General features: G+C 41.6%; 3 protein-coding genes across 8 annotated transcripts in view; 1 reads left to right on the plus strand and 2 right to left on the minus strand.

Annotated features, from left to right (window-relative positions):
* Positions 1–6: 6 nt before the first annotated feature.
* On the minus strand, positions 7–6460 carry LOC114547755 (uncharacterized). 2 transcript variants are annotated; one of them, XM_028567127.1, is made up of 17 exons: positions 6203–6460; positions 5322–5388; positions 4912–5019; positions 4589–4664; positions 4282–4438; positions 4101–4146; positions 3938–3996; positions 3693–3728; positions 3485–3537; positions 3254–3386; positions 1604–1818; positions 883–925; positions 722–787; positions 571–630; positions 388–473; positions 175–269; positions 7–91 (listed from the first exon to the last, which is right to left on the minus strand). In XM_028567127.1, the coding sequence occupies exons 2-17, from the start codon at positions 5356–5358 to the stop codon at positions 57–59; spliced, it is 1305 nt and encodes a 434-aa protein (XP_028422928.1). In that variant the 5' UTR covers positions 5359–5388; positions 6203–6460; the 3' UTR covers positions 7–56. The 2 variants fall into 2 exon arrangements, with proteins under 2 accessions (XP_028422928.1, XP_028422927.1); XM_028567126.1 differs by having other exon boundaries at positions 5322–6460.
* zgc:194990 (butyrophilin subfamily 1 member A1) lies at positions 5668–14899 on the plus strand. 2 transcript variants are annotated; one of them, XM_028567129.1, is made up of 11 exons: positions 5668–5726; positions 6349–6469; positions 8172–8263; positions 8377–8475; positions 8568–8675; positions 9129–9287; positions 11662–11802; positions 12833–12884; positions 13106–13132; positions 13791–13817; positions 13913–14899. In XM_028567129.1, the coding sequence occupies exons 3-11, from the start codon at positions 8201–8203 to the stop codon at positions 14470–14472; spliced, it is 1236 nt and encodes a 411-aa protein (XP_028422930.1). In that variant the 5' UTR covers positions 5668–5726; positions 6349–6469; positions 8172–8200; the 3' UTR covers positions 14473–14899. The 2 variants fall into 2 exon arrangements, with proteins under 2 accessions (XP_028422930.1, XP_028422929.1); XM_028567128.1 differs by lacking the exon at positions 5668–5726 and having other exon boundaries at positions 6102–6469.
* Positions 14900–15533: 634 nt separating this feature from the next.
* itgb4 (integrin, beta 4) overlaps positions 15534–17275 on the minus strand; it is a 41320-nt gene continuing 39578 nt past the window's right edge. For all 4 annotated transcript variants that reach the window (XM_028567178.1, XM_028567180.1, XM_028567181.1 and 1 more), the window contains 2 exons: positions 17080–17196; positions 15534–16968 (listed from right to left, as the gene is read on the minus strand). In XM_028567178.1, coding sequence (XP_028422979.1) covers positions 16838–16968; positions 17080–17196 — 248 coding nt within the window. In that variant the 3' untranslated portion in view covers positions 15534–16837. The remainder of the gene's footprint in view (positions 16969–17079; positions 17197–17275) is intronic.

Below are 17275 nucleotides of genomic sequence, written 5' to 3' on the forward strand. Positions count from 1 at the left end.
TGTACACATGATCTGGATAGACTTTATTTACAACACTATACACAATAGTTGAGTTGTCATACAAACCACTCAGTATGCTTGAAACCAGCAGCTGTAAGAAGAACACAACATGGCCTTTTAAGGTTTCTAAAACTAATGTAAATCATGAATCTGTAGAGCGTGCATAATTCTCACCAATACGGCAGACAATTTCTTCACACTCCTTGATAGTGCTGGCCCTCAGTGCCACGCAGCAGAAGCCTGTTGACCGAGGGGTTTCTGGGGATCCACTGAACAATGACAACGTAATGGTGTGGGTATTGCATATCCACATCACCTTTTAGGAAGGAATGGAAACTCGTTGCAAAATCAACCTTTGTTGCACAAGGCTTGGTGTGTAATACTTACGCCACGCAGAATGCAAATATTGTGTAGTCTGCTTGGCCGAATCTCCCTACGCATGAAATCTCTGGATAGTGATGCTTAAACAGCTCCTGATAAAACAAGTTTCAAGAGAATTTCATTGCAGCTGGAGAAATCTGAACATTGTCGAGCAATAGCAAAGAGTGTACGACTAACGGGTCTACTTACCAATTTACTGTTTCTTTCTGTGCATGTCAAATGCGTTTCCTTCATATCCAGTAGCACTTCCTGTGGGACAAATTTTACTGTTTAAGTGGACGTTGATATTGACAAGTGTTTTGCAGGCAGCGATGACCGGTTAGGGGAGCAGTTCCATTACCTTGCTAGGTAGGTTTTTCTGCAACACTTGTGTAATGGCATGCTGCAGCACCTCCTTTCCCCCAAACTAAGAAAGAATGAGACCACACAAGTTACAGGATAAACTAGCACAGGTATACATAAAGATTGAACATACATTGTAAAGCAGTAGTGATTATTTACCATTACGTTTGCCTTTCCCAAGAACTGCACAATGTACACAATCCTGTTAAGGAGAGGTGGGTCAGTGTTTTTCTATTGCTAAACGACAGTGGTCACAACTGAAGCCACATGTGCAAAACTCTAACTACAGTCTGCGTTACCAACAATCACCTGAGCTAAACAGTTCACATCACATTCAAAACTCATTCACAGCAACACAACTCTTCACACGTCTCAGAACAGGCTCAGTGCAGCCAAACACTCAAATCCTCACGGAGATAACACACACCGTCACTCAGAACACACAGAGTAAATACACTAGCATCAAACACCAATACAGAAATTACAAACTTTTAATCTTTACAGTTTGAATAATTTAAGTGACTTCACACTGATCAATAGTTTTTTTTAAAGAAAAGAGTGAAAATCTTCAATACAGAATGAAATATTCTGTAGCCTATTTTGCAGTCAATACTGCCGATGTCTTTGCTGTAATCAAATCAGTATATATTTACAGACAAGGCTAGCAGCAGCAGCGCGGCGTCAGACACGTTTCTGGTGCTTAAAGACATCAAAAACGCCACGCAGCCACCACGCAACAAAAATGCCCCGATAACGCCATGCAGGCGTGGTGCAGGAGCCCTTACTCCACTATATCTTTACATAGCAAATAGTCATTTACTGCTATGTTCTATGTACAGTCCCTTTTAAATAACCCTTAAGGATTTGGTAAACAACTTGCCTTCCCTCCTTGAGACACTGTGACGGAGAGTTTCTCTGGTCCTTGGAAACTGACTGCTGGGAGGGAGCGGGACCAAGCTGCAGGGTGGGGTCCTCCATCCTCAGGGTCTGCAGGAGTTTGATAAGGGGCAGATACACTGTCCCATCTTGAGCCCTCCACCGCAAAACACCAATGGATAGAGGGCAGCCCTTTAGGCGAGACAGAAGCACACCTGCCTGGGAAAACAGAGAAAACAGCAACTTCTAAGGCGTGTCCGGTAGCAAACGTAAACACTATTTTGAGAGAGGCAGGATTTTTAAATTTATGCAAACGATTATAGGATTTGTCAAGGGTGTGGCTGACCATGGTTTCATGGTTAATCATTATGGAAATACACACATAAGTTGAGCTGTACATCTTAATTGGTACTCTGTGCATAGGACCTACTGTACTAACAGGGCTGCAGTGAAACCTCACACAATGTCATAGCCCTAACAGAGTTGTGAGGCTGTTGGTTTGTGTTGCTTTTATATGTTCTTTTAATGCTATGTTTTTCAGAAAACCTGTAAAAATATCAAAACAGGTGATTCACTTCTTCCAATGTCAATGTTATTCTTTAGCATTTAACTGTATTTCATCTAGTCAAATTCAAAAATCACTCCTTCCTCGCTTCTCTAATTTTTGCACCTTTTTAGAATGAGGTTTCGACTTTGTCACATCTTCAAGTGGGATCATGTTTATAATGAGTCCTTCACACCCACTCAGTTTTTCTGACTGATCAGAGCTCTGCTCAGGTTTGGAGCAGCTGTGCTGGGAATTGTCAAACTACATGAATTAATAAAAATGATAAAGTGTAAGAATGTGTCAATCAAACAGTAAGTAGGCTACACACCAACACAGTTCTGAGAAGAGTTCTAATTAGGCAACGTAAAAGAAAACACCTGTGTGGGCCTTTTTCTCAGAAAACATTTTGGCACGTTAGAACAGGAAAATACAATTAATGATGTCTGAATTCCATTTGCTGGTATTGTTGATGCTGGATCACTGTTAAACTGCCATGGCTTACAGCGACACTTTAATAGAACAGTGCTATTATTTATGTTATTATTAACCCCTGTGGTTCTTCTACTGGGGGAAATGTACTGTATGTATATGTCTGCTGGGAAAAAGGTATATTGTAACGTTCCATTCACATAACATTAAAGGGGCCCTTTTACCTAACGAGGTCTGGTCTCAGAGGCCACAGTGCAGAGGTGCAACAACTTATCACTTTTGTCAGGAAAAAAGTAGACACCATCCGCCCCTCCTATCTAGCTGGAATGCTCTCCCTGACCACCTGAGGACACCACCTTAAGACCCACCTTTCCTTGTCCTTTTGTTGTTTCTTTTAGTTTTAATACTTTTTCTCCTTAGCATTTCTATGTAGCACTTTGAGATTTGCTTAAATATAAAGTGTGTTACAAATAAAATGTATTATTATTATTCTAATCAGGGCACCTTTGAGAAGCCTGCAATGTAAAGCTCTCTCTGAGGGCTCTAGTGAAGAATTCCCAGATATCTGCACAAGGCAAATGTAAAGGCTTTTATTTAGACCAGCTATGCTGTGGTGACACAGAAAGAGATTTCTATGACTTTAATATACAGTACTGAATACTGCATGTTTGAGGATACCTGTCCATTCTTGGAATTCCTCAGCGAGGTTCCGTTGATCTCATCAATGATGTCACCAGGAGAGATAAAGTTGTCGACATGAGCCTGACTACCAGGCATCAAGTCGAGGACAAAGACGCGCCCACTTAGATACCTGAGAGACAGAGGGAGAGGATGCAGCAGGTTGGACAGATATATTTATGAGATTCATATACTTAATGGAGAAGACTTCGTAGAGTGGAAGACACAAACCTCAACACCATCCCTACCTCCCGACAGGGCACTACTTCATATGTCTCACACACCTGGGAACATGTACAAACAATTAACAGATCTCTCACATTCTGCTGAGTCCAGAATTTCCAGGCATCTTAAAGTTCCCATGGCCACTAAAACCATAATTATATTGTTGATGATGATCAGTGCTTTTAGTTCTGAAAAGAAAATCATTGTTTTTTACCGGTAGAAGCCAGCTTTCATCCAGAAAACTGCAATTCTGTGTGAAGAGACCAGAGTTGGTTATTAGTGTAAAATCTTTGAATTCGTAGTGATTTGAAAGAATAGTAGCTTTTACCAAATGATAGTTTGCATTAAAGTAGTCATGTTATGTTTAGGAATAAAATCCTGTTTGGCTTGAAAAGTTTGAAAATGTTTACACAGCACATCTACAGCTTTTAATGGCATAAATAAAGGAGTTGAACAGACCTCCATGCCCAGTTTGAACTCCATGTGAGAGAGGACCAGCAGCAGCGACATAAAAGGCTCTGGAAAAGAGAGAACAGTGTTACTGAATGCCAGTGGTGACAAGAATTTCCTCGGCTTTGCTCAGCACTTGGTGTAAACAATCAGATCAAGTAAAAAGCCTCACCCACAAATTCCTCATTCCTGATGATTGACATTGCTGGACTGTACCACTGGAGGGGAAAGGAAAAAGTATGAACCAAAGCTGTTTCAGTCTATTAGTGAGACCAGCAATGGGCATATACCATATACCAGGAAAAGCCTAAATATTCTGTATCATACAAATGTATTTGGTCCATGTATCTGACCTCCAGGAGTCTGGGTGTGTGCAGCAGGTGTGTGATGAACTGTGGTAGAGCCTTGCGGCTGAGGGCCAGCCTGAGCAGGTAGCGGCCTCGGCCCTGAGCTGAGAGCAGCTTCCTGCAAACTCTGGTCTGCTCCACTATTAAAGACAGGCCAGACAGCCTGCACACACACACACACACACACACACACACACAGACAACAGGTATTAACAATGATTTAAATAGTGCTATTTTATATTAGTAATGAAAAATTGCTGTGTACAGTTATAAAATTGTTAAAAATCATTTAATCTAGGTAGCATGTTGGTACCTGCCACAGGTATCGTGGTGGGTAAGCTGTTCAAAACACTGCCAGTAGTCTCTGTGTACCAGACTGAGAACCGGCTCTGGAGGGAGAGCAAACACACCCTTAGTACATACTTGCAAACAAATTATTGTATATGTAGTGCTGTGGATTATTATTATTAAGATATTAGAAATACATCATATTTTGCCCCTAAATATTGTGTTTTTTAATACAACAATTACAACAGATTAAAGCATAGACTGTCTGACATCCCAAAATATGTATGTAGGTAAAGAACATTAACATTGTATGTGGTATTTTTTAGGGGAAGCACAAGGGATACTTACGTTGGAGCCCCTTCCTGAGGACCAGCTCAAGAAGCTGACAGCAGGAGGCGAGGTGAGGGTTGGTATCTGACACAATCTCTCCATTTGACTGCAGGTTCAGGACACACACTGGGAGGGAAAAAAACAAACACGCAAATGACAGTGGATCTGTTGTCGGTCCGCATGACAGTGGCCAAAAATATATACATCGCCATTTCACATTAACACTATTGCAAAAGAGGCTGTGTATTTATGCCTTTGTCTTCAATGGAAGTAAAATTCAAAACGATAAACACAGTCGTTTGTTTTGGCGAGCCATCCAGTAATAAACCGCGCAACTACTAAGCAATCGTCTGGCTCTGAAACAAAAATGAATCCAGCAATTATTCCAATAACAGCATGTTGTATATGCATTTATAATGGTTTCTTACATTTGAGAGTGCCGAGTAGAGGGTCTTTTGGTGCCATATTGGAGGTCCAGCTGTGATAAGAGGCTGTCTTTGACAACAGACACACAACGCCTCCTGTCATTTATCGACAAGCGGTGTAATTACACTTCCTTCCGTGTAGCCTACCTAACATACCGCAACACCTTCCCATTCCACAATAACTGTTGCCATAAACAGAGAGGGCAGTAGATGGATTAAACACTAGCTATGCCTATGTCATTTGGTTTATCATAAAAACAAGCGTATAAAATAAAATGAAAAAACACCTGTCGGAGTTGGGGCTTATAGACGCTCTCTGTGCTTCGAAATAAAGTGTTTATTGGCTGTAGTGACATCTGCTGTTCTGCTTTCAAACCTAAAAACGGTCGCTCTGCCTTCAGAGACTCAGTAGGCTATATAGGCTAATACTTCACTTTAGATTAAAAAGTAGCTAGCTAACACAAAGCTATATGCTTTGCTGCAGAGTCTTGAATGTTAAAAATAACACAACGGTTGTGGTATAGCCTAGCAAGTTTTTTTATATATAAATATAGGCTATAAAAGGTAACGTAGGCCTATTTAAAGAAAAAAATTAGGTAACGCCTTGGTAAAACACCACTAACGTTACATATTTACAGCTAATGTAAATATGATAATAATTGCCACTTATCTAGGTATAATAGTAAATTCATTCAGTTTTAGTTAGCTAGCCCACTTATGTTTTGTTAAGCCTAATATTTCTGAACGCAGAACCGCCATAAGCACGAGACAACGTTAGCATGATAGCTTACTGATACTGGCTAGCGGCGTTTTAAACCGTCTGCTGTGGGCTTGCAACGGTGTTTAGTCAATAAACCAAACGAATTATACAAGACAGTAGCTACCTGGTAAAAGATAGTATCAGTTTAAGTGGAGCTATGGCGACCTCTCACGGTTGTTTTTCAAACTACAGCTCAGTGAAGGCGGTGGCAGATAACAGGAGTAGGTGGATAAGATAAGAGCGCGGTGTGTGTGTCTCTCTCTCCTGCAGCAGTTCGAGCGTGGATGAAACAGTGCATCTCTTTAGGGTCTCGGAGCGCTAGCTAAATCAGTCCGAGTTTAGCGAAAACATCACGGAGGAGCTGCGGAAAGGAACAGTCTCCCTTAACAAGGTGAGACGTTGGCCTTTTTTAATTTTAATTTTTTTTTTTTTTACAAAAACGTCAATTTCCGTAGAGAAAAGCGGTTAAACTGCACCGCTGCTTAAGGCGTTATCAAACAATAAGTATATAAATAGTTTGTCTGCCTGTTAGTGATTTGTGGTTCATTTTTGGAAACCGTTCATGGGTTCATCTTCCCTGTTACGTGCCAGTTGTCGTGCGCGGTGTATCATAGTAGGATATGCGTGTTGTGATGTTGCTGACTTGCAGAGGTTGGTCTTTCAGTCCTAAAATAGAAAGTCACTACCTGGGTTTGTAGCCTACAGCAGCACCGAGGTAATCCTGGATTTTCTCTAATCTTCCAGCTCCTCTGCCACCTACACGCTCTCCCAATGCCCAAAATAAACCAAGTCGTGTTAGACTATATATAGGCACATTCCCCCCCCCCTTTATTTACTCAGAAATATATATATCAATAGCCTATTAATTAGTTAAGATGTTCTGTGCATGTTTCTTCCTTCCCAGCACGTGCCATGGCCTCAGTGGGCAAGTTCATACCATTTTTTTTAAACATGACTCTTTCTGGCTTCTTCAGCCATATGAAAATGTTGTGTGTGTGTGTGTGTGTGTGTGTGTGTGTGTGTGTGTGTGTGTAAAATTATTGATAGAGACAAATTATACAGATTGCATTGACGTGATATTTTCCTGTGATATGCTCCTGCAGAATTCCACTTGTTAAGCCCCTGTAGGGTTTTTAGGCAATTCTTCTTCACATGTATCTTGCAAACTATATGTCGTACCCTTCAAAATTTTGAATATGTGTAAATAAAAAAAACAAAACAAATCATCATCATAGGGGAAAATATCCACCAAATTCAGAAAAAGCATTTGTCTTTCATCAATCCTCAGTAATAATATTTGTCACTGAAAGGTAAACTTTCCGTTATCAGAGTTTGTCCCTTAAGTTGGATGTCTTTTCTTCGTCACAGAACTCTCAAAACCATATGTTCTCTTAAGTCCTTGGGAAGTCAGTAGCAGCATCCTTTGGCTCAGCTGCCACCCCTACATCACAGAGGGAACAGCAAATCCCCCCTCAGCGCATCAAACTGGCGTACAGAGGCGGACTGCTGAATCAACAGCAAACTGGTCCAAAGCTCCCCTGCACCCTCCGCAGGGGTTTTTAAAAGTGCTCTGTGCTGCTGTCTCAGATCTCCTTGGGAATAAATTTCCAATTTCAAGGCCGTGATCAAGATGCATCGACCCACGCACGTCAGGAAATCCTGTTACTGTGCAATATTTTTTGCCTGTTTCTACATTGTGCCGCTCTCTGCCTCTCACTTTGTGGTGTTGTGTGTGTGTGTGTTGAGTGGGTGGGCTGTCTCTTTTCACTCTTGTACCAATGCGTGGGTCCTCTTAACCCTCCTCCTTCTCACTTAATGATAGCTCAGAGTGCCTAATAATGAGCCCTCTGTGGACGTCCAGTGCAGAGCTGTGATATAAGTTCTGCAGTGCTTTTCTCTCTCTCTCTCTCTTTCTCTCTCTCTCTCTTTCTCTCTCTGCACGCATACATACCTTTTGCCACCTCTCATAAATTACAGATTTCTGCTCTCTCATCGATTTGTGTGGGCGACGCGAGCCCAGTCAGCTGCACTTCAGCTCCAGCTCCTGACAGAGTGTGTGCCAGTACTAAAGCCTTTTTATTATTGTACCACAGGGCATCTGCCTCGCTCTCCAGCCAGCAGCATGATGAAGGACTGTCTGCAAATTCTTATCGAGCCGGCCAAAAAGCTCAAGATCCGACTCAAGGTACGGTTATGCAACTCTGTTCTCCTCTGATAGCAAAAAAAAAAAAAAAAAAATGTTTTGCCATGAAGTGCTTCATTTGTATGCCTTGCTCCAAAATGTTTCTTTTGCCCCAGGAGTCTCGTAAGCGAGTGAAACTTGAGAAGAAGGAGCCACTGTTGGAGAGTCAGTTATTTATCATGGAATTAGCCCGAGAGCTCAACAGAATTTGCCAGGTAAGCTTTTCTCCTCTATCGTTTCTTTCTGTCACAGACAAACATCGACAGACTATCTCATCTATATTATGTACTGTATATCTTTACCCTAGAGGTCAAACATCCTCGGCCACATCTGGACCAGTGAGGACATCTGGCCGGCCAGTGTGTGCCGTGATTTCATTGTGGAATGGGCTGCTGTGTTGGAGAAGAGAGTACAGGTACGTACGGTCTACAGATGGTGCTGTTTTTTGTCATCAATAACTACATCAACTACATGCTTTCTGGATGTTCTGCTTTTGGTGAAATGTGGGGCTCCGGTCAGTGGTGTAGTCTACGTGATACGCAGGTATATATACGCAGTATACCCACTAAGAAAGCTCCAGGATTTCCATATAGCCACTTAAAAATGGCCAATGACACGAAACAACATACTTTCCATTATATGGTCTTTCTACCTTAAATTGGTTCATAAAAGTGTATCCGAGTACAGGAAATGAAGTCGTTGATGCTCAAAACTTCCCTGGGGAGGACATCCAGACCCCCCACTATGATATGCCCCCCACCCCCATAATCAATTGTGCCAAAATGGCACAACAAAAAACTCAATCAATAGTTTGTGTCAATGTACTAATCGTTGCAGCTCTACTTTAATGTTTGCGTTTCCTGTTCAGCCGAGGATCATCCTGTCTGAATACCAGCAGGAGAAACCAGAGAAGAAAGACTGGAAGGGACACCTCCTCTGCATGCTGGAAGCAGGGGGGGAGTGCGACATGGGGCCCCACAAAAGAGTCATCATGGACTGGACACGGGAGATAAAAAGCAGACCTCAGGTGACTATAGGATGATGTGTTTCTTCCAGCACCTATTTCAATCAGGAGAGACAAGTGAATGAAGTATAGATGAATGTTTATTATAGCAGATGATATGTGAGTGAGTATGTAAGATATGTACAGTGCTCAGCATACGTAAGTGAATACAGCCATGCTAAAGTTGACTAAAAAGTGAAATAAAAAAATCATCTTTTAAAAAAAATGAGGAAAAATCCAACCTCTCACCAATCTCTAGGTATGGTGAAGGGTATGTGATGATGTGTGGGGGGGGGGGCTATTTTAATTCCAAAGGCCAAGAGAACTTTATTATCAGGATACATAGTATCCTGGATCCATGAAATAACTGGCCTTTAAAAAGAAAAATCTGCCTGCCTCTATGGGAATTTAACTTATACTTATACCCCATGTATTTTAAGGAAGAAAATTTATTTTTTTACGATACATTATTCATTAACAAAGAAAATTGGTGTCCTTAAAGGTTGGATTTTTCCTAATTTTTTTAATGAAGTCATTAAGATCAATTTCCAAAAGATGATTTTTTTTTATTCCTCTTTTTAGTCAACTTTAGCATGGGTGTATTCACTTATGCTGAGGACTGTAAGTCTTGGCAGAACTCTACAGGGAGATTTGTAACTGAGGGGTGTCTGCCCTCCCCCCTGGAGTCCAGACACTGGTGGTGGTGGCGGCTGATGATTCTGATAAAGCTGGTGGAGTTGAAGGATTCTGCGACGACTGGTGGTGATGGGGAGGTGGCGGGGCGAATTGCAATTCACGGCGATTTGCACTGAAATGACAGCTGACTACAACAGAGAGAACAGATTTAAATAGCAAAGCAGCCGTTGACGTACTGCACGCATAACAGCAGCATAAATGCACTGAAGGCAGAAAGAGAATCATATTCAAACAGTAAGCAGGATGACAGGCTGATATAGGCGTGACGCTGAGCTATTGGATGGATGTGATCAGCTGATGTGACCAGCTAACGAGAACAGCTGATAGGATAATCGACTGCGACAGGTAGGACAGCAAGGAATAGCGAGTGAGCCCGTGTGAGGGGATTGAATGCAGATGCATGAGAAATAAAACTACACGCCTAAGCGTACAAAAGTATAATCTTCCCGACTGACAGAACACGTGGCTAGTTGGTGATTAAAGTCTGACCCACTTGCCTCCTTGCATCTGATAAAGATGATTAAACTAAACCCCTGTCTGTGACAATCCTCACCATCATACTCAGGGCGCTTTCACACCTCGGTGCGATTGGACGGTGAAGTTGCAACATTGTCGAAATTTCTCATTTGGTTCGGTTTGCGTTCACTCTGCAATTTGTCAAAAGCACCGAGCACTAGGGCTGCACGATATGAGGAAAATATCTAATTGTGATTATTTTGACTGATATTGCATTTATGATATTGAAGGGAATGATCATGTTTGTATCATTATTCTCCTTTTCACTGACTAATATTAAATCTGAAAAAATTCTAATGATTTTAGTGTGATTTTTGCGAGGATCTGTACCAAACAAAGATCTTTTCTGTAGAATGTGTAGGCCCGGGACATCTCTGTAGCACCACAATACTTAATTCAGAATGGTTTGACACATATTTTGCCTTTAACAAATATTGCACCCCTCTGCGATTTGGATATTGCACTAGTCCATATTGCAATTTGGATAAAGTTGCGATTAATTGTGCAGCCCTACCAAACACTGTAAACAAATGTCACACGGTCGAAACGATAGCTGGTGAACCGAGATCCCCGTTTTCAAGCGGACCAGAGCTCGGTTGTTTGATCCGCACCAAAGTTCGAATGAGATCCGACGAAACGCTCCAGGGTTCGGATAAAACGGACCAAACTGCGCAGGTGTGAAAGCAAACCTCAGAGCGTGCTGGAGTTATGATCACAATTTAGAGTAAACACTAGGGCTGGGCGATATGGAGAAAATCAAATAAAAACATATTTTTGCCCAAATACCTCGATATCGATACCGCAGCGATATTGTAGTGTTGACTACCGGTGCTTTTACAACATATTTACACAATGAGATTTTTGATATATAATCCTCAGTAATGTGGATATAATGACTAAGTGGGTAAAGGCAAATAATAGAACAGTTACAACAGTCTGGTAAGTTCAGAAAATGACATCACTTTACTGTAATACAGCCTTTAAAACCAGGACAAGACAACACTTATGCCATATCACGTTATTACGATATCCAAAATCTAAGGAGATATCTAGTCTCATATCACGATACCGATATAATATCGATATAGATCGATTATATATTATAGAGCCCAGCTGTAGTGAACACTTCAATAAGTAACACTGATTATGTTTTTATGTTTTATGTTTCTGACTCGTGTGTTTCCAGCCCACCGTCTGGCCAGGCGAGCCTGTGCTCATGATGCTAGACGACCTGGAGTTCCAGTGGAAGAGGGGTCGTCTCCCCAACCTGCTCCCAGCCATGGAGCTCGTCATGCTGGCTGTGATGAACGCCGACAGCCTTGTCAAGGTCTGGATGGCTGTCACAATATATCCCTGCTTAGATTGTGTTGAATGAAATTGGTTTATTTTCTACTTCTGTTTTGTAGTTGAATTTATTACCAGTGATAAAATAAGCAGTGTGGGGCACCTGGGTAGCACACGCGGTAGAGCAGGTGCTCACGTATAGAGGTTTACTCCTCGACGCAGTGGCCGGGGGTTCGACTCTGCCCTGCGGCTCTTTGCTGCGTGTCATTCCCCCGCTCTCTCCCCTTTCATGTTTTGAGCTGTCCTATATAAACAAAGGCCTAAAATGCCTTTTATTTTAAAAGTTAGGTTTGCATCCTAATTTCCCTGCGCGGGGTCTTGACATGTCAAATTTCAAATCAAATAGGTCCTAAATCATTTTAAACAGGTCTTAATTTCCCTACCTCTAATGCTCATTGAAATTTTCCTGCAGCGCTTTACAATGTTAATTTTTAATTCTGTGGTGTTGTAATAGAGCTGGGCAATATATCAATATTATATCGGTATCGTGATATGAGATTAGATATCATCTTAAATTTTGGATATCGTAATATGGCATAAGTGTTGTCTTTTCCTGGTTTTAAAGGCAGTATTACAGTAAAGTGATGTCATTTTCTGAACTTACCAGACTGTTGTAACTGTTCTATTATTTGCCTTTACCCACTTAGTCATTATATCCACATTACTGATGATTATTTATCAAAAACCTCATTGTGTAAATATGTTGTGAAAGCACCAATAGTCAACATTACAATATCGCTGCGGTATCGATATCGAGGTATTCGGTCAAAAATATCGTGATATTTGATTTTCTCCATATCCCCCAGTCCTATGTTGTAGTTCTTTCTGTCACTAGTCCAATTATAATTTGCTGTATTACGACTACAAATTAGACCAATATGCAACTTATATTGCAGCCAATCTAGACACCGGTCCTATAATGCAAAAGAGAAAATCAGTGTGTGTGTGTGTGTGTGTGTGTGTGTGTGTGTGTGTGTGTGTGTGTGTGTGTGTGTGTGTGTGTGTGTGTTTAGGAGGACGTGACTAAACAGTGGCTGGTGAGAAAGCAGAGGAGCCAGAATATTGGTGAGTACATTTGAAGTATCTATTGTCAACTTTAGGGAAGTGTTCTTTAGCAGGAGTGAAACTTGATGAGTCACTTTGATCAGAACTAATCCGGACCGATATGTGATTAGAGGATAGTGCTTGAAAGCAAGTTTAGAAAAGGAGTGTGACGAAGGACTTGGGTGATGAATGCAACTCCTGATTGTCTCCTTGTAGTCCCAGTAATCTCTTTCTTCTTTCAGACACCGTCCGCTACATCCCCCACAGCGGTGAGTAGAAATCCTCACTATTGTTGGAAAGAATTACCCTGAACTTAAATCCGCATTTTAGTGGCTGTGCTGCTGGGTTATATGATCTAAAATCTACAGTCAATCACAATAGATTGTCTTTACCTCGATAATAATAAACATAATAATAACCTTTTTGCATTTTATTTCATTACTTGTGGTGGCTCACCCCTGAGGTTTGTTCTGATTAATTAGTTTCATTTATTATATTTATCTTTATTTTTCTGGACTTAAACGTACAATCAGTGCAGACCGGAGACCTTCGGTTTGCCGCTCCATTTCACTCTATTTAAAGCAACTAGAGGGATTAAAGGTTATATAGTCTCTCATGTTTAATTATATGGGATTCTGAAAATGTATTGACATTTGGGTCGGTAGGAGACAAATGTATGCCCAATAGACACTCTCCTATTAGCTCTGTTTTGGTCTCCACCAACTCCTGAGGGAAATAGCTGGCACTTTAGCTGCTAAATGCTCCACTCTGTTCACCAGCTAGCTGCTAATGTAGTGTAGTGGGTTTAGCAGCAGTCAGTTGATAATTCTCCATCACTACGAGCGACTCCTTACACATTACACACGTCGTCCTTTGATCCATCGATAATACAAAACATATTGAGATGTTCTCTTCTTTTCTTTACAGTCTGGAATTGGATTTGCGATGCTGCAGGTATGAAAATCATTGGCAATCCCATCCTCCCTGTTCCTCATTAAAATCTGTTATCAGATTTGTTAACGCTCCTTCCTCCGTCTGTAACTCTGCAGAGGAAGTCACTCTGGACTCAGACTCGGCCCACCCAGACCTGCTCATCTCCAGTGATCATAAGCGCATGCGGTGCGGCCTGAAGCACCGGGAAGTCCCGCGGTGCCAGCGGCGCTTCGACGGCTGGTGGTGTGCCGTGGGCCAGGAAGGCTACGCCTCCGGACGCCACTACTGGGAGGTGGAGGTCGGGGAGCGGGACTGGCGGCTAGGTGTGGCCAAGGCGTCCGGGGTGAGGCAGGGCTTCCGTCCGCTCACCACAGCCAGAGGCTACCTGACCCTCCGCCTGGAGAGGGGCGCAGATCTGAAAGCCCTGACGGTGCCCGCCACCCCGCTGTCACAGAGCCTGGTGCCCAGGAAAGTAGGGGTGTACCTGGACTATGAGCAGGGCCAGCTGTCTTTCTACGATGTGGAGAAGCGCTCCCACCTGTACACCTACAACGAGAAGTTCACAGAGGAACTGTACCCCGTGTTTGGGACTGTGGAGTCGGTCAAAGACCTGGCGATAAGGCCCGGAGGTGTCAGACAGCGGTGCCTCTGCCCCGGGACCTGCCTCTGGAACTGAACCGCTTAACGCACTCCTCAGTCACTCCTCAGTCCTGACCCTCAGCAGCCCACAGAGTCTGTGCTTTTATTCTGGTCCGTGATTTAGTGAATTTGAATTGTGTGCTAATTCTGGACTAAAAGTGTGACTCTTTCTGCGAGGTTCCTTTTAATGTCTCACAGGGACAAGAACCGCCATCATTCTGCAGTACACTTTCTGTTACTCTGCATTTGACTATTTGTAGCATAAGGATGAGTACTTTAAGGCTGTCTGGTCAAAACCTTAAAGCAACACTAGAGAACTTTTCCCGCTCTGGTCCCCCTACAGGTTGGAAGTGGAATTGTCCCATTATGTCTTATTCGAACTACAGAGCCGCCACCCGATCTGGCAAACTTGCATAGTGCGGTTATAGCCGGAAAAGGGTTGCAAAGCGAATGCAGAAGTGCCGTTCACCCTGTTACGAGTTGATTTTGGAAACATTATTTTAAGTTACAAAAAGTTCTTTAGTGTTGCCTTGTTTTTTTTCACAATACCCAATAAACTTTGAGAGGGTTTAGTCCTCAACCCTCAAAGACCCATGTGTTTGGTTTTCAAGTGAAAAAAGAATGCCAATGCTGGTTTTATTGTCACAATGGAGATATGGAAGTGTATTTTTTGATTGCTTTTTTTTATTACTTATAATTGAAACGTGCGAACTAACTTGACAAATGTTATAAAAGCATGAAGGCGCTGTGGAAGGAGGTGCGACCAGCTACTTAGAGCCTCAGTGCAGTGAAACATTGCAGCTGCTGAAGGCTTGCTAACATGCACAGGCAGATAATTACAGACTGGGATGACGCATGTGAAGAGTTAATTCTCAGTGTTTGCTTTTTTTGTCTCCTGCAAACATTTGTCAGGCTTGTTTTGGCAGCTGTGTTTGTGTTTATTGTTTATGCATGCAATATTAAGATGGCTCTTCCCCCCCCCTCTCGCCAAACATCAATAAATGAACTGCAACTCCAACTCGTCTTCAGTGGTCACAGATCTAGAGAAACATTCAAATGTACTACAAATGTATTTCAGATCTTTATTGTGCAATAGAATTGACATACCAAAAAGAGAAACAAAACAATGCAAAAGGTAAGCTCATTTAGCTTAAAGCTAAGTGATACATGTTGGTCAAAAGAACATGAATACTTAACTGAGAGTATTTTTTGGTGAAAGGTTCATCCACTTATCCACATCAGGTTTTGTGATAAAAATGTCCTCTCAAAATGTTTTACAAAAGCATTTTCAACAAAATGTGGAGCCAAAATACAGTTTAGAATGAAATCAAATACAATCTTTCTGTCTTTACATACTTTCTCTAAAATATCAAGATCTCATTGTTCAAATATTAATCGACTTAAAATGCAAAATACAATGGCCTTGGCAGAGCAAGCATATGAAAAGCATTAACTTGAAGCAGTGGATACTATATATATATATATATATATATATATTTTGTTTAATATTAAACATCTTAAAGAATGCAAAAACATGTTACATCTAATAGATCTTTGATCATTTGTCTGTATTGTAAAATCATGCTTGTCAGTAGAACGTGCATATAAATGAGCAACACTAGCACCAACCTATTTGCGGATGTATCTTAATATTTGGCATTAGATTTAATGTAATGTATGTAAAAAATTGTTTAAAAAGTATTAAATATGCTTGGAAAATATAATACAAATCTATGAACAGTCCCAAATACACCACTTTTATACTCTTGATTTCTCAAGATAAGACCACTTGGGTGAAAATGATTAACCATGTGAAACATCCACAGCAATTTCAAGCAAATCTCTCCTGCAAGCAGACGCAGCTCAAAAATATGTTGAAATTCGGTGGGTTTAACCTGAAACATTCAAAACACCTCGCATACAGCCACAACATCTCTTACAGACAGGTGGAGGACAGGAGACAAAAGGGGGACACTTGTCCCTTTGGATTTCTGTCAGATTACTGGCCCGGGCTGGGCCTGGTTTAAAGCCTCGGTGTGTTACCAGATCTGAACCAACAGAAGGGAGTGAGGAGTCTAACGCTAACTAATTTGCTTAGTAGCAAGTAACTGAAATGAAATATATCAGAAGCAAGAGTGAAAAATGAATGTAAATGATAAAAAAAATGACCCTCATCTATAAAGGAAAGGGGCCCCAGTTTGTAACAGGCATGAGAGAACGGCCTCCCCTCCATCTTTTTATTACGCTATATCTTTTCTGGTCACAGAATCTCACACACACATTAAAAACATCTGTGTGTGGGTACTCTGAAGCAGACTCTTTTTAAAAGAGAATCTCAGATATGATTCCTAATCACGTTGGACCTTTGGCTGTTAACTTGGGCGTAGTTCAATAAGATATTTTTAAGATTCGTAAAACATCTTCTTTGTGACGGTGGTTCCTCCCATGACGCTCCTCTGAACCACTTCCTTGGTGACTTGACGGGTCACCATGCCGCTGGTCTCTGAGTGCTGTGTCGTCATCATCATCCCATCTGTTAGAAATCAGCAGGTGGTATTAATGTGGGAATGGATTTTGTTTTATTATTCATGTTGTTCGGGAGAACAGAACTGAAACTTTTTTTTTTTTTGTTTATCATTTGTACCTGAGAAGTAGGGGTCGTTGAGCATGGTGTGGGACACGTTGGTCCGCGTGCTGACCTCTGTTGGCATTTGGAAAACTTCCCTCCTCGTTGATTGGCTGCTGTACTGAGACAAAGCGCCTACAGGGAGCAAGGAAGGAAGGAAAATACTGGTATGTACTAGAATGTGATAAGTTATGAGAACGTGATAGGAAGGCTA

This window comes from Perca flavescens, chromosome 21 (genome assembly GCF_004354835.1).
Source record: "Perca flavescens isolate YP-PL-M2 chromosome 21, PFLA_1.0, whole genome shotgun sequence".
NCBI lineage: Eukaryota > Metazoa > Chordata > Actinopteri > Perciformes > Percidae > Perca > Perca flavescens.